Raw genomic sequence first — 25,688 nt, forward strand, 5'->3', positions numbered from 1 at the left:
GCACTCTCCCCGCAGCCTGCACTCTCATCATCAGTTGTGCCTGAGACGGGCCAGCCTCTTCCTCTCTCTCCTCATTTTGTTTCTTTAAAAAAAAAAAAAAAAAAGCAGCTATAGACTGCTTCATCCTTGGAAAACGGTAACAACTAAATGGATTGTTTCGCGCGTGGGCACTGATGATGAAACGGCAGATAGGGAGAGAATGACTAAGCCAGTGGTATACGCCTCTGAAATACATTATCGGTCCTGAGATTCCTTCATTAGCCAAGTAGAGTATTCAGAATCAATGGGTTTACATGCACTGAAGCAACCTTGTCACTGTCAGCTTTCTGCAATTACCTGATTTCTGGCAAGTCATCTATACAAGGAACCTGGTCGTCTTCTTCTGGTTACCTACTTCAGAGGAACATGGGCAACACAGCTATAGAAACTTGATGTCTTTGGCAAGAAAAAAACTGAAATGAAAGTAATCCAATTAAGTGAAATAAAGTCTCCTTCCAAAGCTGAACAGTAAAAAAGAAAACTGTGCAATGCCTCTCTGCAGAGCCCTTTGTGTAATTGTCCAAAATTCTCCAACTCAAAACTAAATATAACTATTTAAACCTTAGCTTCAGTTATTTGAGCTCATAGACCCCATGCTCATATTTTCTGCCTTAACCTGACCTCTGCCAATAATCAGTTCTAAACTCACCAGGGCTGCAAGAAAAAAAAAAAAAATTTTCATTATCTCATTTTCTCAATGAATTGTTTTGTCTACAATATGTCAGAAAATAGTGAAGAATGCCTGTGTCATTTCCCACAGTCCAAGGTACATCTTCACGCGTCTTGTTTTGTCCAACCAACAGTTTAAATCTCAAAGATATTCAGGTTACATTCATGGATGACAAAGAAAAACATTAAATCTTCACATCTGAGAAGCCTACCAGCACATTTTAGGCATTTTTGCTTAAAAACGAATAAAGTGATTATTTGATTATTAAAATAGTTGCCGATTAATTTTAATTTGATCGACTAATCCAAGAATCAGCTAACTGTTGCAGCTCCAAAACTCAACCTGATTAAAACACACGCACACACACACACACACACGCACACAGACACGCACACACACACGCGCGCACACACACACCCAAAGGTAAACAAAAACTGTTATCTCAAAAGCTAATCTGGTTCCATCTACACACAGAGATGGATCCCAATCAGATGATTTCTAACCGTTCACAAACACTTGTTCTCTTGAGCTTGAAGAGACTGAACTGTTCACTGAGCTGTATTCATTAATCTTACTCTTCCAGTGTATCTTTTCACACTACTACTACACGCTTTCTCTCCTTTCTCACTCTTTCTCCTTTGTCTTACACTCTGTCCTTTCTCTCACCGAATCAACCTCCTGTCCTTTCTCTTAACCTTCTCTCCTACCTCTCTCCGTCCTCCATTTTCTATTTATTATCCCTTCAGTCTACCCCCCATGCGCACATGCACACGCGCACACACACACACACACACACTTGTGCACTCACCCATTTTGCAGTTCCAGAGTGGCTGAGCCCAGGCCATAAAGCACCAAAATGGCAAACAAACAGTAATAAATCTCATAAACAACAGAAAACATCTCCCTCATTCTCAAAGGAACCCCCAGAAATAAATACATCAACCATGTCATTGTTTTCCACTTAAAACTTTAATGTTTTGTTTCTGAGTGTGTGCATGTGAGTCTTGACTATGTCCACGCCAAGCTGGCTAAATTCAGTTTTCACTCATCATATACGATAAATTGACATTTTATACACCCCAAAACTGTGTTTTAATAAAACATTCTTCTCCTCTTAATCCGAAAACTCCAGTCATTTGTTATAGTTTGAAAAATGTTGACATACTGTATGTCTGCTCCAACAAAGTCAGGTGCCTATATATGCCCAAATAGCCTTTCACACAATACTGGTGTCTCCGATCTACATGACCGTAAAATAGTAATTTGATCAGCCATCTTACTGCAGCATCAGAGGAACTCTTGCTCAACTTATCAGCTGTGAACCCATCACTGCATTACACTTACGTTTTCTGACAACAGAAACAATTAAGAACGAATAAGCTGTGACAATAATACACAATATAAGGGATTGTGGAAAGCATGAGATGACTGAATGGAGGTTCGACTTGCTGAGACCAAGTAGAGTAACTCAGCTGTCTGTCTCTCTTGCTACCGAATGATTGCTGTAATACACTTTTGGTTGTTTGAAAGTTAAAACGGAAAAAGGAGACCAGACTTCGCTTTTTTTTTTTTTGAAATAAAATTTTGATGTCTCAGTGTAGCTTGGATAACTATGAAAATGACCCCAAAAAATGCCAGTATAGATTCCCGTAGTTTCCAAATGTAAGCTCTGTGTTTTTACATTTACAGTGGCGCAGACATTGCCTTATCAAAGCACACGTAGGTGTACACACATCCAGGTGCAGGCGCTTCCCCGTTATGACCAATTATGTTCTGCCTTGCTGCTGAGTGCTGGGGTCGTTGCCATGACGAATAGCTCTGACCCGGAAGAAGGGTCAGGGTCAAAGTGGTGCTCCATTACCTTGATTTCCATCTGTCTCTGGCACATATGAGGGGTGACGGAAGCGACAAGATAGGAGAGGCTGCAGCTGAAGCAGAGGGGGAGACTGTTGATACCCTGCGCTTCCACTGATGTGCATTAATCATATGTTGAGCTGAAAAATGAGAACATCCAGCTAACCTTGGAGCACAAGTAGTGAAAGAGGAAAAGAACGGAATTTTGTTTTAGGAAAAAAAGGGGGGAAAAAATATGAATTTGAGCTGCAAAGATGAGGCTGTAAAAGGGACAGAGAAAGAAGAGTCGCAAATGCAGCAGCTGAGAAAACATGATGGGGGAAATGTTGGTTGAGGATGGAGCTGTAGGGCAAGATCCATCTTCTTTTCTCTCTGGAGGACGGCAGAAGAAAAGTGTCAACAGGGAGTCTGTTGGGTTGGAGCTAGACGACAGCCTCCATGTTACGTGTATTCACTGACTGATTAGGTCCTCTGGGTAGGTGGAGGGGCGACGCAGACAGCCCTTTCTCCTCTCTCCCTCACCTCAGTGCCTTTTGTGTGTTTTCTGTGTGTGCGTGGGAATGTTCACCCGCGCGTTAAATTGTCGTTGTATGTTTCGAGAATTGCTCTACTGTATGTGACATGTCGTCTTTCAACAAGAGCTTTATTCTGATTGTAAATTAAAAGTTGAGCACCAATGCAGGGTTGTTTGTACACAAGTTACCAGCCTCCACTCAAGCTGTCGGCTTTGAAATCTTTGCCTTTGTTTCAGGCTAATATTGCCTCTACAACACTCAAATATAATGTATCAAAGAAATAGCCAATGTTCTCCCTGTAACACCGAAGCCATACAGTGTCAGACCCGTGTAAAACTTAGATTGCCCATGTTGACCCATTCACACCAACTACAAACAAAGATTCTTAGGTTGTGTCTTGGTATGAAAAGATGTGTAAGACAGCAGTGGAGTCGAGTGTTCTCCACGACAGCCTTATCATTCTATCATTCCACCAACAGCTTTACCATTTTAGGCACCCGTTAAGTGGATGCTGATAGAAAATACTGTGGACTAATTCCCCATTAAATTAAGTCTTTAACACTGTTATATATAGTGCAGACATTTGTTCAGAGTATTTTAAGATTCAGATGGAGTTGGTTGCACTGCCTGTGCCAAACTAAGTGCTACCGCTCAGAGAGTGTTTGAAAAAAATCCAAATACCAGGAGACTTTTTCTTCACTATAATGAAGCTGCATTTAGAATTTCAAATTTAAGTGTACCGTCCAATTGAACTCAGACCATTTCCAACCCGTTTCTGCAATGTGCTTTGGCTGCTCCAATTACTGTGTTCTAATGAGAGTGATAATTGACTGCTCCAGTCAGCAGATGAACATAAACCTCTTGTGCGCAATGACTTGCCAAACTTGCGTTTCTCCTCCGTGTTTTCGAGCCCACTGATCCCCATTCCACACCCCAACTCTCTCCCGCCACCTCAACGTCTGTTCACAGCTGTACGTTGTGCATCTCCCAATATGTGTGAGGCATCTGCACATCAGTGATGATTCTTCACCGCTCAAGGCTTTCCACACAAACCTCTGAGATTTCCCTTAAATGCTCTCATTTTCACGTTGAACTGGAAGGATAAAATCATGGCGTCGGTGAGAATTTGGCTGCTAGCGTGAAATGTTAATCAGCCCGAGTGTTTTGTCTTTTCTAGATGTCTACCATCTACTCTGAAATATCTACTTAGCATAATTGTGGGGTATTGAACAGTTTAGAATTACCCCTCAAAAGACACAGTTGTATGTGGGATTTACTTCAAATATATGTCAAATCCTCCTGAGATTGACTTTGACAGATTCATTATATTTCACTAAACTGTGCTGTAAATTAAGCAGGTTTTTAAACGTGATGTATAACATGTCAGTTGCACATCTAAGGATATTCTCTAAAACAATGAGGACTTAACAGTAAGCCTGCATCGAACAACATCGAAAAGAATTAGAACTATAAGACATAAACTTGCGCATTTCTTCAACCGCACTGGTGGGATGAGCTGACGGCGTCACGGCATGGCACTCTCGGTTGACCCGTAAAAGAAGTTGGTGTCGTGAAGCCTTGCACATGTGTAGCAGAAGTATAACCTGTGTGAAAAATAAAAGCATTTTAAACCTAATTTTGGGACAAAGACACCAAACTCTTTTTCTTTTCTTTCTCAGATTTGACTGGTGATTCTATACATGCAGTCTTAAAGTCCCCCTGACCATTGAAAGTGAAGTTGCGTCTATCTCCCTCATTTAGATAGGTGCCGGGTCTTGTTAACCCGAAATAACTGCCTGGGGGCATTGCCAAGATGGCTTCCGAGTGGCGAGACTTGCCACTTTGGCAACTTTGGTAATGGTGCTTCTGTTCTTGTGTTTTGGCAGGGAAACCGAATGTAACGTTCACTAAATGAGTAGCTCTGCATTAAAAAAAAAAAAAAAAGAACATAAGGCTAGAACAGATGAAGGAGAGGAGTGCCCACTTCAGCGTGCAGATCTTAAACAAATAACTTCTGCCATTTTGACTTGATTCCGAACTTTTGATTCATTTAATTTTGGGTTGGTGTGTAAGCAGTGCTTTGTTCTGGCATACCAATGATTGATTAAAGGGAGAAGATGCTACATTTTTACAGTGGTTTTTGCCAATCTAGTTTTGTCACTTCTGGTACTTTTTCATGGGAAAACGTTCAATCTTAGCACATGTTAATTAGAAAAAAGACACTTTTCAATTCTACAAACCAAGGTGTACTTACTCAGTCTTACTGTGGGGAAATGAGGTGTATGTTCTCCTTATGTAGACCTGTCTAGGTGGATGTACATGGCAAAGCTCACACTTAAGTCAAAAGATAGCTGCTTTGTGCAGGGAGTTATACTACCTTGGAGATTTTGCAGAAGACAATCCATCACTCTCAATCTGCATAAAAATGGCTAGACTGCACTTTAGAGCATTTTGTTTATCATCCCCTCTCTCATTGACATTCACTGTTCATGTCTCCTTCCTTGTGGTACTAAAGATAAAGATACATATGATGTTACGGACCAGTGTGCTCATCCACGTCGCCCCCTTTTATCTCCAATACCCATCCGAGAGAGCATTCATGAGGCGGTTTGGGGTTTTCGTATCGAAAGGTCCCCATGTTTCAAACCTAAATTGGGATTCATGGGGCCTTTGAAACCGGAAAGAGAGTTGACTCTTGCAGTTTTTGCGATGGCTCCCTGTGCCTAAGGGAAATCTTTTCAAATGCACCTCTGTCTTCATCAGACACAAGGGTTGGGCAAAAAGTGAGACTGAGTAGGTAAAGTTTTTATTCCAGATTGATACAGTCCAGTTAGACTTGAATTTTGATATTCAAGGCCGCTTATCTTGACACCTGCTCTATCAAACAATTTACAGAGGTTACCTTCACGAAAAATCATTCGGATATTGATGTTCTCATGAGCCCATTTGCCCCTAACGTCCTCCTGTTTTCGGCTGAATTCTGAAGCACCGTTCCCAGATGATGGCAAGCATATCATATTTTTTAATGGGATATCCTTTGAAAGATGGTTTATTTTGTGAGTAAAACGTGTGATTCCAGTGTGACAGAAAAGGGATTTGATTTTGCTACTCTAGATGTAAATAAAATATGTTTGAAATGCATATTTAACTCTTCTTGCTCTTCAGCTTGTGCTGAGGATGCAGAAATGCGGTGCGACCGTGAGTGTCTCATTGCATAGTCTGAGCACCACAAAGAACGCCTCGCCATGGGCACAGATGGAGTGTACTGAAAGCAAAGTGCAAAGTGCTTAGCTGGTGAGCATTTTGAGTTTCTTATGCTTCACTTTATTTATGGATTGAATTTCTTTGCACCCGGATTCTATAAACATTGACGGCATTATGATGGCAGCGGAGAGGCAGACTCTCACGGAAAGGGGCAAGCTCAAGGTGTGAGAGGTGACACCTCGAAAAGCGTTTGTCTCCGCTTCCATCAAATCATATCCCACGCTCCCTCTTCCAGCTGACTGGATTTCACTTTCTCCAAAAGGCTTTTTTTTATGCTGGTGGAAAAACAGGAAGAAGAACCACATTTTTTTCCCAGTTCCCCATTTTCCTTATTTATCTTAGATTCATTGAAATTATTTCTTTAGTAGCAAACAAAGGGGTTTTATCCCAGGAACGACAATCCTTAATGGGAAGTTAATTTGCATTTATTTTGTTGCTTTTAGCCAAAGACAGACTGTCTGCATTCCTCACTCAGTGTCACTCAGAGCTAACGTGAGAGCGGAAAAAAGGGGTTCTGAGGGTGCTGGATGGAAGGGTAGTGCTTGCCAAGTATTCCCATGCGTCGCAGAGATGAAAATAAAAGCCGGGAATGAATGGGGCACCGTACGTGTTCTTCATCTGAAGGAGGAGACTGTTTGGGGAACTGTTGGAGCCTGTTCAGGCCTGCTTGAACCAAGACTCTGTCTTTATGAGCAGGGGCATGACATGTGTGAGCAAGAGCGAAGTGTGAAAATGGAGAGAGCGTGATAAACAAGGAAGATGGAAGGCAAGAAGGCGATATGTCACTTCAATGAGCAGTTCAGCTATGCAGGGAACGTAACAGAAACTATGAAAGTGTTCAGCGTGAATATGTGTGAATCCGCCATTGACTGAGCTGTCCTGAACTCTGTGTGTAATGGCCCTGGGGAAGCTGTTCAGAGTTCTTCTCTCCACACCATGCAATGCCTTCATGGCTTTCAGATTGGTGGATGCAAGGTGTGGAGGTGTCAAATTCAGGGTGGCACGTATGTGTGAGCACGCACACGCATAAATTCGGGGCAGTGTGGAGGCATTTGACCCACTGAGTTGAGTCTGATGAGGCTTGATTGATAATTAAAAAAATTAAATAAATAAAGGCGTGTAGTGTTATTATGAAATAACCTTTTGTACGACTGACTGCATCCTACTGTATCAGAGTTGGGATGCTTTGTGTGTCTGCATTCTTCCTAGCTGTAGAATAACCTGTGCTCACAGAAACACACACACACACACACACACACACACACACACACACACACACACACACGCAGAAGAGGGGAAACAGCACAACAGCAGCATCTCTTCTACTCTAAACACTGCCAACCCTTTTCCCTTTATCCTCCCTCTAAGTCATCTTTCAGCTTCCTTGCACCTCAGCCTGGCATTTTAACACTCAGGTTTCAATTCCTGTTACATTTACAGCCAGTGAACATAAAGCAAGCTTGGATACAGTTGTCTTTGATATTAGGGATATGTGTATTTAAATCTGTCTCGAGGCAAAGGGATTGTGCAACCTTTTTGCTTAAATTATGCCTAGCAGTTTGTATCAGTGAAACATGGATGACATGAGCACAGACAGACACGCATTTATCCTACTTTGGATTTGTATTTTTTCCATGTTGGACAACACAATGTGCAGGCACACAAATGCCCACGTATATAGAATTACGACTGATCAGAGGTTGACTTTGTTCCGAGGCAGTCGGCATAGCATCTGCCCTGTTTGAAGGCTATGCACTGCAGGTGGACTGGAGCTAATGCCACAACGTCAGACTGTCCAGGTGTTCTAGAGATCTGTTGCATCCTTTTCCATTAGGTTTGAGTGATTGATTAGATTGCCTTCATTGATAGTTTGTCTTCCTCGTTATTCCTGATAAGAGCATTTCAGTACCTCTGCTTTGTTTTCCTCTGTGTGCTATTTGGAGAAAAGCCACTGGTGCACATTTGCCCTCATTAAATTCATCCATTTCATATTTGCAAATTTAATTAACCACAATAAATAAACAGCCTAGCTATTAGTAGTGTGTAAAGAATTGGCCACTGAGGGTATAAATGCTGCACGCTGTGTGATCCTCATTCAAATATGAATCTTGCCCTCCTGCCGCCTATTCAACATGTACGGTATGTTCTCGCAGTATTTGATGTCTGCGTTTGCTGAGCTTTGTTTAGTCTGCATCTTACATGGCTAATGAACTTTGCAACTGTCTTGTGTTTTATGTCTACATGGAGAGATTGGTTTTTCTCATCATGTCAGATCCCCTCATGAAATTGGAGTGGCTGTGCGTGGCCTGTTATTGAGGCTCACCGGAGCATTTCATAGAGGTGTTTACATAAAAGTGGAAAAGAGAGGGAAGAAAATCAGCACCGATTTCTGATTTTTCTTAGCTCGTGACAGGCACAAACAATCAGCTGTTTTCACTGATAATAAGTTCACAGGCATAAACTTGTGCCAGAACATAAGCCATAAAGCTCTTTAATATTCCCATTCTTTTTCCGTAATTTTTTTTTCTCTTAAATTTCAGTTTTCAGCTCCTCAGATTTGATCAAACCCCTAATGATCTGTCATTCTCTTCATTAAACTTGAAGCTGTCACTGTTATGTTGATCCTAAATTTGAACCCTTATTATAAGCATGCAAAAATAATATTTTTGCTCTGGAATTCAGAATCAGCGCTTTAGTGCTAGAGCTTTGGTGTTTGCATTGTGGGTAGGCGGAGTGGTGGACTGCTAGCTGACGTTAATTTACCACCCCATCACACCTTTCGACAAGGCAAATGATAATAAATGCCCCGGGCCATGCTGAGTGACATCATCACCCTGCACCACATCTGTGTCTTCAGAAACATCTGCTGCTCCCAAGCTGCCAGCCCAGTTCTCATACACATGTGTACATACTCACACAAATACAGGCAGAGTCCCTATTAGGTCTTTTGGTGAGAATAGTGGTTCATAGAGAAACTCGTCCGTCTCTCGATAGATTGTCAGCCTGCCCATGTAAACCACACTGAAGGACAATTCCCTTTAAGTTCAGGAGTCAGGCTGATGCTTTGTGTCGCATGGTTAACTGCCTGAGCTGTCTCGTGGTGGCTGCAGCGCGTTTCCCCATCAGCAATACCACAAAGCCCGTGCTGCTGTTTCCCAAATAGCAGCTACAGATACTTCACCATGGTACGTGTTACAGACTGCCTACATATTGTAATTTGATTATATGTGCAAATGTGTATGTAAACAGTCCTCTTTAAACACAGCTCGCTTCTAAACTCACTGATGCAGAAAATGTTTTTTGTTCCACCTTAGCTTTGTTGGGGTATAATTTGAAGCAGACTCCCACGCACAGTTTTAAAGATAAGTACTAACATATGCACAGCAACATTCTATGCACAACATATGTGCCCATATGTTGTGTTTGCCACATTTGCATTTAGCTCTCACAGATTAATGGAAAAGAAGAGAGTGTTGTGAAAAATTATATGCTCCTTCATCATTGTGCTATGATTTTATCATCGTAGCACGATGATGAAACAGCATACGTTTTACAGGTCAGACTTTTTAAACAAATATATAGATATCTTTAATAATTTCAGTGTTGGTAAGAAGATCCAATTCAAAGTGAACGCCACCCTGCTGAGGTCCTATTTTTTCTTTGGACCAGGTCTTGGTTTCTACAGCACCATCCAGAGGCTCTCCTGCTCCCTGTTCTCCCTTCCCCTCACTCCATCATTTCTGCTGAGGAAGATGCTCAATTTTCTCCTGGCCCCATCCTCCGTCCATTTAATTTCCCCGCTAGCTGCACTTGCAGGGCTGGAGCATAAGCAGAGCAACAGGGCCGCTGATACCATCTACAGATGTGCCGCCAACAGCCCCAGATAAGAACCAGAAGCAGCATGCTCCTCTCTCGCAAACAACAGAGCTCCCAGTGAAATGCGTGGTGGGGAGCTGGGGAGGAAAGGGGAGGGGTGGTAGGAATGTGTAGAGACTGATTGAATGCAGCTCCGAGAGTAATGCAGGGAATGAGAAAGAGACAACGCAGTGGCAGAGCAGGGGCTGAAAAATTGGAAGGAGAGGTGGATGTTGCTGTAGGGAGGGAGGGAGGGAGGGAGGGAGGGAGGCAGAGTGAAGGAGAGAGGTGAATGTGGAGAGGTTATCCTCTCAGCTTGTATCTGTGTGTCCATCAACAGCAGGACAGGGGTGTGTTTGGCTCCTTTATCTGGATGGCCTGTTGAGTTAGCGGAGGGTGGAGGGGCCCTTCATTCCAGCGGAGAGGGGCGTTGCTTGGTGCCTTAAGGAAACAAGCAGTCGACGAAAGATGCGAGGACGGGCCAGCGATAGCTGCTCTTTGTGGCACCTGTGTTAGACTTGATTGTCATCTCCTTCATAATCCCACAGGTGACTCCTCTGACATTGGAGGCCGCTCCGCTGAGCTTCTCTCTGCATCTTCTCTTACCTCTCACCTCCTCTCTCTGATATGGGAGCGAGGGAAAGGGGGGCGGTGTGAGAGAGGGAGAGAGAGAGAGAGAGAGAGGGAGCGAAGGGATGTATGGTCATAGTGCCAACATTTATCTGTGCTCCGTTAATGGGAGCAACCGCTGCCACGGTCTCCCATGGTAACGACCTCTGCAGAAGGTTAGCCTCAAAATGGGCCAAGAATGAGCTAAATTCCCAGTGATAAAATAAGACACCTTAACGTGATTAAGGGCACTAATGCAATTCGTATTGTTTCAACTACAACTCAATTACCTGTAATGAAAAGGGGCTCTTTTCCCTTAGATACTGTGGTCCGCTGGCTCGGTCGGAGGTCTGTGAACAGGTGAAACGCACACGGGAAGCAGAGGAGACCTGCGGTACCCTGGAGCAAGAGATTAAATGCTCGCACAACCTGAGGTTCTTACAGAACCATTAAGTTCAGCACAGAAACGCAGTTACGTCCCTCGTTTTCCTCACAAGCACCAGTGCTAAAAAGTGTGCACCACTCATCCTGAGCCAAAGTAGTAATCGATTGACAGAAGATTAATAAGCCACTCTTTTGATAATCAATTAATCATTTAAGGCATTTTCAAATGTTGCACATGTGATGTTTTGATGCTTTTCTCAGTCTTCTGTGATTAGTAAGCAGAATATCTGTGGGTTTTTTGACTTGAGCTGAAAGACATCACCTCTAACTCTGGAAAAACTGTGATGGGGATTTTTCACAATTTCATAAAAGTTAGACCAAATAAATTAATTGATGAATTGAGAAATTCTGCTGAAGATGAAATTGATAATGAAAATAATCATTAGTTGCAGCCTTACATCCCGGTTACGTATTAAATTGAAAAAAGCACATTTTTTAAATCTGTGAGACCGTGGCTTGAATCGACACCTCGGAAACTGATAAATGCATCCTGCCGTGTGGGTGTGGTTTCTGGCCAACCGGCTTGTAATGATTATTGACAATTTTTGTCTGTGTGGAGAGGAGTGGATTACACAGTAACTCATCAGTTTCATTTAGCTTCTTAAAGAAAGCACATACTGTATGAACAGCGTACAGCATGTGTGCTGTACCTACTCGTAGTTTGTTTTAAAGCTTTTTTTGTAAATAATAATTAGAGTTGGATAATATGAAAATACAGTATATACCATGACACAATATAAACTTGTAAACTGTTCTCTCTTCCATTTACAGTGCAATATCGATCCAAATCAGTGAGAAGAAAAATCTTTTTGGTTTTATGACTTTTGCGTGAATATAACTGCACTGTTCTTTGATTTACCAGGTATTTCATTTGCTGGGCTGGCTACTTCTGTTTGGTTATTTTATTCATAAACAGCTTCTCAATTGATTTTTCCCAAAAAATTTTGCACATCACGATACAATATCATACATTATATACTGTCGATAGAGGATTTTATCTATATTGCCCACTCCTAATAATAATCATTCCTCTTACAAATCAACAGCCTGTTTGTATATGAATCAACTATACTGAAAATGCATCAACACATTTAACTACTTAACATGATTTGAGACACATAAACAAATGTACTAACTTACCTGTTCCGCAGTTATGGGATGGCAACAAACGTTTTGAAAAAGGAAATCTTGATTTCCTTTTCAGTGACGTTCCCATGGCAACTCACCCGGCCCCGTCATGTGTCTGTCTCCATCCATCACCATCCATGAGCCTCCTTGTAGTCTCTCGTCTTGTCTGTTCCCGCAACAGGCAATCAGGAGCTGTCAGAGTGCCAACTGTGACAGCGGCCTCATCCTGACGTGTCACTTCCCATCTAGACACAATTGATTGTGTGTGATTTCACTGTAGGCTGATTGTTTTTTTTGTCCCCCCCCCCACCAATACCATATATGTAAGTAGAAAAGAAATTCAGCAAACAAACAAGCTACTCGTCACACTGCAACGATGCATGATAGAGAGGGTGGTTACTGATATTTGTTTAGAACAGACTTTTTACAGTGATTGTCTTCTAAAGTGCATGTTATATTGCCTAATTTGCTGAGCCTAGTTGTAAAAACAAAGCTAGAAATTGCTTCTGAGTGTGAGAAATGCAGTAATAAGGCGGAGTTGACTTCTCCTTGCCTCAGTTGTGCTCTAAACAGCAGCTGCACCCCGGGGCCCATCCGCCGATAGTCATAAATGCAACATCTGGTCTGCACCCAAAGTTGTTCAGCAGTTAAAATATCCCTCCCCTGGCTAATAGCTACCAGAGATGTTAAGCCTTGCAGCTAGCTTAACGTACTTAAAGGTGTCCGTTGGCTGAGAATCAGTTCCTTGAATACACTGCTCCTACTCCAACAGGCTTCTGTTTGCGCCTTGGTTTTCAACAGTGAAATTGTGCATTATTTTACTGACCGCCTGCGGCCATCATTGTCTTCAGGTCGTCGTAACGGAAATTTAAAAATAGACTGATGTGTCACTCTTGGACACCAGCTGCCTGCTACGGGTTTTACAGTGCTCTCTTCAGGCACTGACTAATTACGAGGCCAGAATGTGCTCTTACTGTCGTCTGCTGCACCAGAGAGCCACTTTTACAGCCTAGTAGATAAAACAAGAGCCCCTGTCTGTGCCGACTCCTGTGGAACGCCACCCATCCGTCTTCTGTCTGATCTTCTGATGTATGTACACAACACAAGCATTTCTGCGGTGGGGAGCGTTTATGCTTCTGTGGTTGCCATTGTTGTGCACACATATCAAACAGTTCGAAAGTACCAATTCCCTGTCACGCCGCAGTCTTTCCACTTATTAACTGAGAGCTCATTACACGTTTCAGCCTGGGTTATCGGAGTAAGCAATTCTATAGTTAGCTCAGTTGTAAAGTGGTTTCATTGTTATCCGTTTATTTTAACAGATGTTTATGGTCCAACATCATCTGTGTTATGGCAGTCACTCCCAGTCAAGACAAATATGTTGCGATGACACAGCCAGACTGTCCATTTCATCATTTCCTCAGTATGCCAGGCTTGTCAGGCTTCGTACAGATGAAGTCCCTCAGCGACTTCTTTATTAGATTCCAACACGCAATCATTAATTAATCCTGTTTTCATTCTTGTCAATCTTGGGATACCTCCCACCTGCCACCCACAGACAGGATGACGGTTGCTGTTACCTTTTTAATGTGGAGCGATTGAAGAACATTAGCAAACATCTTTTCCAACACTGACAGGACTTCCAAAGTTACTGTTTCTCTCACTTCTCTTGCCTTTTTTTTTTTTTTTTTTATGAAATCAGCAAATGTTGTTTTCTTTTCCTCCTAGTTGATTGTTTGGATTATTAAATCTATTCTATTATCTTTGTAATTAAACTTTGAGGTTTTGTTTTTAAAATACTTCAATCAAGGCCCTTTTTTGACCACATCCCATATTCATATTGAACCAAAAAAAGGAAAAACAAACTCCATCTTGGCATAGGATATAAAGAATTCATGCTGTGGTTTTCATGTAACATGCACAGCCACTTAAGAGCATCACCAAAGCACCACTCCTCAAAGATTTGAGGATTTCACAATGATCTCGCCTGCTTTGGAGATAGAGAAGAATTTTTTTCCATCTACCATAAACCCTGAAGCGCCTTTATTAAGAGAGATAATGGGGTATGAACAATGTGGAGTTTTTGTTGTTTGGAGGGGATGCGTTTGAGTGGATGAGTGGGTTTTGCAACACAGTTCAATTAAAGTTTGATAACAGATAGAGCAGAAGAGAAATATAAGCATTTGTCTCTCAGACCAGCCATCATTTTTTTTTAATCGATCTGATTGTTGTTTCTTTCACATCAGCTTCGACAGTGTTGCCTGCACTCATGCACACAGGCTTCCATGCACATACAGAGGGTATTAATGTATTAATAATCACACACAACTGCACTAAACCCTCGGAACATTTTGGCCCAGCAGTGCTTTTTCACTAACCCGGAAGCATTTGGCTCGCTGGCATTTCAATCTATTTTCTAAAAGTGAACCCTGAAATTGGATGGACAATGCTCAAATGAGTGAGACTTCTAGTTTTTTGAAGCTTTAATCTAGCGTCAGAAAAATTCTGAGGAAACAAATACCACACAAAATCCTTACAATCCGTGTGTTGGATGTGTAAATCCCAACAGTGCAGCGTGTGAGATGCCTTTTAAGATTTTTCTGTTTTTTGAGACTTGTTTGGTACTTCTGAGACAATCCAATACAACAGCCCTGTTAGCCGTATCTTTGTAAAGCTAATAATGTTCAGCTTTCGTTGACACTTTCAGATGTCTTTGATTAAGCTCTGTGGTTATTTTTGAGGCTAAACTTTGGGGTGTTAGATTAGATTGCACTGTATTGAAAGGTATTTTATCCATCCATTTTTAAATGAATGAACTGAACGAGCGGCTCTCACAGTGTCAACAAAATTAGAGGCTTTATAAACGCAGGACATGATGCAGCTGTTACTGTGTTGGATTGTATTGGAGACTACAGGTATACCTGATAAAATGGTAATCCACAGTGTGTCAAGAGTTTCCTTTTTGTGTTTGACTGAAAGGATTTCTGTTTAAATTGTACATTTGAAATTTTCCCAAAGTACATAATATCAATAAGGCGTGAAGACTTAACTGTTGTACTCTAAAATCGCAACCATAACTATGTTGGCTGAATAGCATGATTTGCTGTAATAGAGGAAGCCCTTAGAAGTATTCTCCCCCTGAAGCTCTGAAACCTTCAATTAGGGAATTAATTATCACTTTCGCTGCAGCTGGCCTTAAAGAGAGCATCAACAGAATGAGGCACTGAACTGAATAAAGCAAAGCACATATTGTACTGGGGAATTTTACAGCAGGGAGGTACTTTTAGACCTTGCCTAAGCACACACTTCTCAAAGCCAATACATCTAATAGACATTTTTTTTTTCGGGGGGGGGGGGTTGGACTACTTGATTGCTCCGCCCATTCACACTGCATCTCAGACTTTCATTGCCATTGATTGGATTTCTTCACACTCTGTCTAATGTACCCCTTCGTCCGGGGTTGGATCTATCGCCTCACTTCTTGGGCTCGGCAAACTTGATTTGATCGCTGTCCGATATCGTGAAATTCATAAATGCACCAACAATAAGATTGCGATTGTTCTGTCTTTGTGTGAAAAAACTGTAATAGATCTAGGGAGGTAATCATTATTTTGCTTTAAAGGAAAACTCTACTCCTTTTGAATGATCATACACTAGTAAATATCAGTTTGGAATAGTGCAATCTAGGAGTTATTCTAACATGAAAGGCTTTAATTTACTTTTTTAGTGTACCTGCTTTCTTTCGATATGACTTATGTACTTCCGTTTCAGGTATTGATTTCCCACATTTCCCAGAATGACTTCACTAGTCCCAAGAGAGTGGGCATGCACCTGTTAAATTCAAAGGAGGAGATAGAGGGAGAAGTAGTGGAAATAATAGCTTGATAACAACAAACATGCCAGTTGTGGCTGTGTTACTTTCTAGTCTACTGGTTCTGCTATCAATGTAGAAATTGGGGGCACTGTCTCTTTTGTGATATATGTCTTTCATCTGATGTGGGAGAGTTTTTCATAATTGCAAAATGTGAAATCTAGAGAGAAGCCCCAGCTCTTTGACTCTCGGGGACTGATGCCAAAACGGACAGGGGGCAGGGGCATGCACATCCAAAAAAAATTCTACAGGTGCTGGATCCAAAGGCAAACTGAATGCAAAAGTCACACAAAAGATCCGCACACTGCTACTGGTATCTCCCGGCAAAATATATTTAACATAGTAACGTTTCAGTCTAACAGAAACCTTCGGATAGTCTTCCGGTCATTTTGTATGCAGTATTGGATTTAAGTTCAGCTTTATTTCAGTTAATATACTGCATCTTTATCTCCTATCGATTTTGTTTTCCTCCTCATTTTCCACTTTGTCAGGAGGGGGCATTAGCCACAGTTGGAAAACAGCCCATGGGACTGGACAGTCCAGTCTAGTACAAACAAAGTGGCCCCAGAGTCGAGTAAGTTGCAACATGCATGGTTTAGCCAGTATCCCATAAGGCCTGTAGGCATGACTCGTCCAACGTAGGCATGATGTGTTGCTTTGTTGCATTGTTAAATTAGATTGCTTGTGCAACGCAGATTTTAAGTTGATATCTTGATTAGCATTAAGAATTGCAGAAATTGTCAATTTCAACTGTTGCTGGCATAAAGTTTTGTGGATTTGAAGAATTTCCAAAAATGTTTTCCTTGAGCACCAGGGCCCCAGTATTTGATGTTTTATCCTTCCTCTTTGTGAGCACACTTGTTGTGTCAGAGGCAAATGTGAACTAATCTGGACTCTTATGTTGGATTTTATTATTATCTTGCATCTGAATCACAGTCGGGCCACAGTAAATATATCAATAAATGTTGACATAAATTGCATTGATAAATGTAAAAATATGCCTGTTTTAGTTCCCCTAATTAGTCAAATCATTTCGTCGCATAATCTCTATGATAAAAGGAAGTAAAGAATATGTAGGTGCCCTGTTGAGCTGATGGACTCAAGTCAGATCTTGTCTGTTTAATATCCTTTGGGATAAATAGTTTCAATGGGTGTTTCAGTAGCTTGGAAAATATGATCGGTCTGATTTTAACATGCTTTTTTACGTTGCAAATTTTCACAGTCATAAATGAGTTATTTCATTTTTACCAGTCCAAACACAGCACTCTGTACAGCCAAAACCGTATAAGGAGGCAGAGCCCTTCTGGGCAGCTCCAAAATGTAAGCCAGTTTCATTTCTTTCCCTTAATTACTTAAACTGAAACTGCTTGAAAATATGTAACATAGAGCACAGTTGTATTTTTGATCCAAGGCGAAAGGCAGCCATTTGGCAGTCAGTTACTAATTCATTTGAATCTACAGGGAGATCCTTAAAGCCTTCTGCATATTCCATTAAGCTGCTCATTGCTATTCTATACCTGATTTTAATTAAGAATAGTAGGAACCCAACTGTGTGATTTAGGTGTATGTCTGTGTATGTGCATGCGTGGTTGCACGCGGTTTTGCTCTGAGGCAGGGTAGACAGTCGTTATGCCTGTTCGTAGCTCTCCGCAGCACAATTCTGCTAATCTCCGTCCATTGATGGACACATTCATTCATTAGCATTCATGTGATTATAAGCTCTACTGGCAGAGCCAGGCAGATGATTGTAAGGTTTGGTGAATCTAGCTAAACATTCTTCACAAAGGAGGAATTCGGAGCCGCCACTGGGTTCAACTGCTTTATTTTCAAGGAAAATGCTGTTTGGAGGCATAGTAAGATCAGCAGGGTCACATTTTACTCATATTTCTGCAGTTTGAAAGGAACAAAGAAAAACCATTAGCATAAAACCCTTGCCATTCTTGTGTCTTGACCACTGAGACATTATTACTGCGCTGGAATCATTTGGCCTCATCACACTCTGGTAATAAGATCTGAGACTGGTACTAAAGCACTTCTGTTCAATAGATGGTGCCGAGCAAGGGTGTGGAAAATGAAGCTCCCACTCAGTCGATTTAAATGGAGAATTGTGATTAACTGGAATCGATAGTGTTACCATCGACACTCACCGCTTCCCATCCACAGTGTCCTGCCTTGACCCACGCTTAATATGCTTATGTACACTTAGGCTAGTCCGCATGACGCACATACATATTAGAGACATCATAATGTGAGGCGTCCACTTCATTAACACCGGCTGTTACTAAATGGCATGGCCACATCTTAAGTCATGCCTTTGTGAGTTAGGATCCCCATCAGCACTCGTTCACACACGGACACGCACACACCCTTAAGACGCAGCAAATTGATGAACTCAGTCTGGAGAGAAGTGGTGAAGCAAGAGGAACAAAGGATTAGTCGATTGAAAGCGGCGAGGACAGCAGACTCACTGCAGACGGAGGCGCAAAGTGCTCACAACAATGTGAACTGAGGCTGTGTGGGGACAATGTTCTCTCTCTGCAAAGGTTCGGCCTTTGTGGAAGCACGGTTTTCTTGTCACGTCTGCAGATGAATTTCAGGGCTCTCTCCTGTGTCCTCTGTGTGCCAAATGTCAAGTCTCCAGCCATTACACAAAGTTGTGGGTATATCTCTAGCTGTTAGACCTGGGCAGAATAACTCAGGGCCATTGTCTTCAGCCTAATCTTTTGAAATGTCAGTGCTCCATGGGCCAAAGGATTTTTCTGCCCCCGTGTAGAAAGCACTGTCTAAAGTTATAGTTAAAGCCAATCCATGCGTCTAGTTTCTCTTTATCAGATTGGTACAGATAGGCAGTGAGCCGCGACAGCCATGTTCTTTGATCTCTGAGTAACTACAAGCGTTTATTGTGCTTTGCGGAAACATGAAGATATGAGTGCTGAACTTCTCAGTATCTTGAGCGCGGTGTGAACTATGTCATATTGTGTGTGTGTGTGTGTGTGTGTGTGTGTGTGTGTGTGTGTGTGTGTGTGTGTGTGTGTGTGTGTAAAATAGGAATAGACAACATCTCAGCTTGTCTGTATGTTGTGCAGATTTCGGCCTTGTATTTAATATCAGCCATCCGCCACCTTGGGAATTGAATAAAGTTTATTAATGTGTCACTCTTTGGCAGAGAAAACTATATAATGCCAAGCAAAATAAAAAGAATGCTAAGGACCACTCCACTGAAACCCAACACATAAATTAATGTAATGTAATTTTGTTAATATCATCTGGATACTTAACTTGATCAGTATAAGCGGAAAGACACAAGACCATAAATATTAGCTTACAATTTAAAGTGTGAAGGAACATGGCATCCAGATTCATTACCGTAAACAACACCAACATCTAACTACCATTGTGTCTTAGTGACTACAGCTTCATGGCCTGCAATGAAATTTATTTTTTTTAAACATTTAATCCCCTTTCTTCTTGATAAATTAAATTTTCATTGAAAGCCTGACTATATATCCCAGAATTCCCCTCTAACATCGGTTAAGACTGATTACTCACACTACACTACAGCTGCTAATCATAAAAAAGTATTTGATTCAGTGGAGAGCTTCAGTGACTCTAATCTAAGTAATTCAGCGGAGGCTTTATTTCCCCACCTTGCCATGATTAGACAGTGGGTGATTGGCAGCTTTGGTACAAAAATATCAGCACTGGCATCAGCTAAGCCCATATTAGCTGAACCATTGTGATGAGATATACTGAGGCAAAGGTGTGTGCATCGGTCCGGGCCAAGAGGGGAGTCTGTCGCTGTTGGGGCCTTATCTTAAAGTGTGATTTACCCTGGAGCCACTGTTGGCAGGAGGTTTTAGAGAGCTGTATGCAGGTGAGAGGGGGCAGAGATGCCAAATCATCCCAAATCAACACTCAGAAAGTCTTCAACATGTCTTCCTGCGTAAAAGCCCAGTAACAAAAAGCAAACTTGCATTTGTAAATAGATAAGTGCAGACAGGAATCAGCCTTTTTCTTTCATCCTTAGGCACACGCATTTTTATCCATTCATTTTTTCTCTCTCTCTCACACACACACACACACACACACACACACACACACACACACACACACACACACACACACACACACACACACACACACACACACACACATTACTATGGAGACAACCACAGTCAGTCCAGAAATTCGAGAGTAGCCCTCCATGCTAATAACACAGCATGATATCCTTTTTATTGTAGATGGATTGGCCTTCTTACTTTTTAAAAACAAGTCCCCCTTTTGCACTAATAAACCCAAGAATACCATTTGCAGTTTACACATTTTAAGTTATTTTTAATTGAAGCCATTGTGTGCAATTGTTTCAAACATGACCCGCAAGTGTTGGTTTCAGATCAATGGCTTCAAACACAGGAAATAATTATTTTGCATTGAGATGAAAGTCGGGGTACAGAAGCACAAACAGCCCGTGGATACAGCCTTTTTTAATTAGTGCTGTGTGCCTCCTGCTCTGCGTGGCAAATTAACATCCACAATTGAGGATAACTGATTGTGCTAGACGACTGTGTGTGGTTGGCTGTGTGTGTACGTTTCAGGATTTGTGTGTGCAAGAGGTCAGAGGTGGGTGGGGGTGGCTTTTTTTTTTTTCGCCTCTTCCACTCCTGAGAATCTATCCTGAATATGGATTGCAAGATGTTGCTTCCAATTTGCTGTTATGGTTCAAAGCTTTTAAGATTAGACCAAATATATATCCTGTAATAATTTAAAACAGATAGTGGTATATGTAAGAAAAATGGAATTCCTGTTGTTTGTGAGTTTTACTTCTGACCACCTCTGAAATGTTACAGAAATATTTGTTACCCTGCTGATGTTGAGGTGCGTGCTGGTTTAACACCCTTCGCTTGTCTTTGTCTTACAGGGATGCCCAGGTTTGCCAGCCAGCCAGCGCCGGCCACCGTGCGTCTAGGGGACAGTCAGGTGATGGCATGTGAGGTCAACTCAGATCTGGTGCCCTTCACCCGGTGGGAGAAAGACCGTCAACCCCTGGAGCTGAGCAGCAAGTTGGCCCAGCTGCCAAGCGGAGCCCTGGTGATCAGCAACGCCTCGGAGGCCGACGCTGGCCTCTACCGCTGTCTGGTGGAAAATGTGGGTACACCCAAGTCCAGCGACGAGGCCCAGCTCCAGATACTGCCAGGTAATTTGAGGAATTAAAGTTACGTCAGACGACGAGTGTAATGTTGTGAGTTTTCTTTTGCTTGATGTTGGATTTTATACTTACTCTTTTCTATATCTTAATACTTACTGCTATGATAAAGGATTTTCCTGGACAATATAATTCCAGGGTTGTCTAATAATGAAAGCATTTATCCTGCTTGCTCTCAGTTGTTACCTCTTAATCACACATTTCCACATCCTTGATAACAGTGCAGTTATGTTTGAGATTCTACTCTATTATAGAACATAGCGGATGGATACAGAGGGAAAACTCATGAGGCTGTGTGAGGAAATTGAAAGAAACTTTGTTTGGATGCCATCAGATGTGAAAGCATGAGAAATAGATTTATAGTTGTTTTGTTTCTTTGAAGTAACCACAAATCGGCTTGAGAATAAAGTAAGTTGGGTGTTTTTGGAGAGAGACACTGAGAGTTTAAAATTGGCAAGGAATGAAAATGATTTCATGCATGTGTGTTTTTCAGTTAAAATCCTTTTTTAAGCTTCATGGAATTCCATGAATTCCATAGGAAGTTACAAAGAGGACGCTTTGCAGTTACTTTGCTGAAGCCCTGTGTATATGCCGGGGTCACACATGACTCAGGCAGTTAGTTGCAGCTGGAATTATATGGGATTACTTTGAACTCCTAAAGAGCCGAGCCTTCAGCTGTCTCAGACATCAACATGGACATTACTCATCTGGCCATTCTTGGTTAGGGTGTCATGAGCGACTTCCCTTCAGAAATTACTTCTTTTGAAGTTTTTAAGACAGATGACACCCGAAGGTGGCTGCTCAGCTTCATTTACTCAACCCAACCTTAACCTCGGCCTTAACCCTGACCTTTTTTTTTTTTCTTCTCTCATCTAAGAAACTGGAGAAGAGAGGAAGCTGGAGTTCCTGGTGCAGCCTGTGTCTGTGACCAAGGTGGTGGGAGCCAGCGTGCTGCTGCCCTGCGTGGTCACCGGTTACCCTGCGCCGCACGTCCGTTGGATGTTTGGAGAAAAGCTGCTACAAGAAAGGTATGAGCCTGAACTCAGGCTCTAAATTGGATTTACCATACCTTTTGATCCGTTTTAGGGATTGAAGAAGCCTTAAAACACTACAGACATTCTTTGGGGATATTGCTGTTCTAACTCCTGTAACAACACGCGTGTTATACCTTTTTCAAACCCACCTTTCAAAATCACCTTTACTCATCAAAGTTGCCAGTAGTTACTCTGAAGTTACACGCTGCTGTGTTCTGCATCCCCTGGCTCTCACACATTCCCAGCCTTTGAAAAGCAACACAGACCTCCTGCTCCTTTGTACCTGGTACCTCTCGCCTCCAAAAGCTAACCTCTTAGTCCTGGCACCTGCTCCCCGAGGTGTTGATGCTATTCTGCCACCGCTACCCGGGAGACCTGGACGTGCCAACAGAGCAACTTTAGCTGGGAGACAAGGCTGCAGGTTTGCCAGCTAAGGGGAAGTTCACAAATTAAGAGCCAAAAGAGTGTGTCAGAGCGCCTGTTCACTCACTTCCTCTGGCTCTCATTAGTTCAGGCAAATTCCTTGGATAGGATTGCATTGGACATGAGAAGTTTGATTCTCACCAATTAAGCAAGCACTTTGTTTACCTAGCCCCTGTGTACCAGCCCTGTAGAAGAATAACGTTGCAACTTGTGGGGTCAAGAGAAAGTAGCTGAAATAGGGCTCGTTCATCAAAATCCAGCCCGGAATGAGATTTCTGCCCTCAGTGAAATTAAATGTAAGGTCGTCACATTAGTAACCAAAAGGCTCCGCGGTGGTATGAGCCAGTATATCATTAGACTCTGCAACCTTTAGTTCTAAGCACAGCACCACATTTCAAGTTAAATGTCTTTAACACCTTGTCCGTGACTACATCTGACCTGCAGTGCGAGCTGACTAAAAAGGTGCCTATTAATCTACCTTTTATTAATTACAAAACACTGTCCTGAGTGCATACCCGCCCCCCCATGGTGTCTCTGTTGGTAGTTAACCAGAAAACTCTGAACAACCAGGGGGGGTCTTTGCGATATGGAAGTGGACCGCCATGCTTCTGCCTTCAGAGCAGAGATGGATTGTGTGGCGAATACATTACTGAGACTGTTCTTTTGATTTTAATACGACATTGACAATTAGAAAGAATAGCGCACGAACATTTTTTTTTCTTTTTTTTCTTCGTTGAGTCTCCTGTCCCTCTCAGGCATTACATGAGAGATAGAAGAGCTGCAGTCAATTAAAAATTGGTGTGGTATGCAGTGTAAGGGGAGAGAGAAAGGAGAATCTGAAAAGAGTGTCTAATTGGTCTTTGGTAGTCAGCACAAACAGGGCCTTCAAAGTGGCTTTGCCGAAGCTGTAGACATGAGATGAAAGTTTATGAAGATGTCTCAGAGCTACCAATTGAAGGCAGGGTGACTCACTGACAGTGGGAGTCTTCTCTGTTCTTTTCTCTCTGTCTCTCTCTCAGTCTGTGTTCAAAGTCACAGAAAGTCAGCTCTATCCGGAGCGACAGATAATGTAGGTGATTCAAAATGAGTGCAGCATGAAACCATGTATGGCAGTTTTAGACAATACTGATTCTTGAGTATCTAATTCTCCCCCCGTAATGGCTAGTTCATGGTTTCTGCTCGCCCTTGGACGGACGTGGATACGGATGTGCTTCTATTCATACTACAATCAGGGTTCTCGTATGCAGACACGCACCACACATGGGCATTAGAAAACATGATATCGACCTCATGACATCGAGAAGCGCTCCTTCGTTTGCTGTATTCGGCCGAACAACAGGAAATAATTTTAAAAAAAGATAAGTGCGTGCACCCGCTTAACAAGAATGGGACCAGGGATTGGAAATAGAAAGTTCATACATACGGTGCACGAAACAAGCCTCTAGTTCACTTGTCTGGTGCACGTGCAGTCGGCACAGGGTCTGTGCAGTGGTTCACAGACTTACAAAATTTACGTCACACACCGTTGCAGACACCAGATATGGAAACCATTAATTGGCCTTAATTCTTTGCTTGTCTTTCTACTAGCTGACTGATTCCACAGGAGTACTTTGGGATGCCTTTAAAGACGATAAGAGTCCTTCAGATGTCTTTTTTTTATAATGGGCCATATGAAGGATATCTGTCATAAGTTGGATTTCTTTCTTAAGTCTTTGGAGAGTCTCATTAGTGTGTTATTCATAACCTGTCAGAAGAGAGACCTTGCTCTTTCTTTTGTATGACCTTTCCATGTTGCCATGTTGGACTTCAGGGTTTCTATAAAACTCTTAGATGTCTGTTATGACAGATGGGGACAGAGAAAAGACCCGAAATGGAAATTTAGAAAAGGTGGCTGGTATCATACTACACAATGTTTTTTTTTGTGTGTGTGTGTGTGTGTGTGTGTGTTTTGAGATTGTCAATATGTCAAATTTGGCAATCGTAGTCACAAATTGACAGCTGTGGCAGAGACATGTAGATTAAATGTTACCAACCATAGCAGAAAGCCTTTTATATACATCTAGGGGATTAGGAAAAGGAGGTGCAGGTATGACTTCACTTTTCCACCTGTCAGCACCAACAACAATAAATATTTATTATGTAAGCACAATTCTATGAATGAAAGGGTACCTGGAACCATTCATCTACTCTCAGCTGGGAGGGCGGGCTCTGTCTTTTTCCTCGAGTTCGTGGGTGTACAGCATGCATGCAGTGCGGGTGACGTTGCATCCCAAGGTGGGGGGGTAATTTTGTGCGATGCTCCTCGCTCCAGGGTGATGGTTACAAGTTCAGTGACAGGGAATAAGACGAAATTCCTCTTTTGCTCGGCCGTTTTTACAGTTGTGCACGAGTGCAAGAGTAGGCCCGTTGTGGATTAACATTGCAAACACTTGTCGTAAAAGAGAAGGCAAAAAGAGTCTGACATGCTAGTCTTTTTGTTGGGACACCGTGAGGCGTCCCAGATACTGTGCCATTGTCATTGTCAATGCGCGCATAAAAAAAAAATCCAAACAAACCTGTTTTTCACTTGGCTGAGGTGGAAACGTTGGTGTATCAATAAAAGTAAAATGCATCAAAGTGCAATTGAAACAGACTTTGCAAACAAATCATAACGTACTGTACATGAATCATGAATCAAGAGACTAAAAAGAGCAGCAGATGAAAACATCAGATCTGTGCGGGACGATCAGAATGCTGTTACCTTCCTTAAATTAATACATGATGCAAACATAAATGCCAC

At 42.1% G+C, this 25,688-nt stretch overlaps 1 protein-coding gene across 13 annotated transcripts in view; it reads left to right on the top strand.

The window, feature by feature from the left end:
* The window catches only part of neo1a (neogenin 1a), a 173,005-nt gene that overhangs the window by 82,240 nt on the left and 65,077 nt on the right, over window positions 1–25,688 (top strand). For all 13 annotated transcript variants that reach the window (XM_040127623.1, XM_040127631.1, XM_040127550.1 and 10 more), the window contains 2 exons: window positions 21,168–21,443; window positions 22,330–22,480. In XM_040127623.1, coding sequence (XP_039983557.1) covers window positions 21,168–21,443; window positions 22,330–22,480 — 427 coding nt within the window. The remainder of the gene's footprint in view (window positions 1–21,167; window positions 21,444–22,329; window positions 22,481–25,688) is intronic.

The sequence above is a fragment of the Xiphias gladius genome, chromosome 1 (genome assembly GCF_016859285.1).
Source record: "Xiphias gladius isolate SHS-SW01 ecotype Sanya breed wild chromosome 1, ASM1685928v1, whole genome shotgun sequence".
NCBI classification, from domain to species: Eukaryota; Metazoa; Chordata; class Actinopteri; order Istiophoriformes; family Xiphiidae; genus Xiphias; species Xiphias gladius.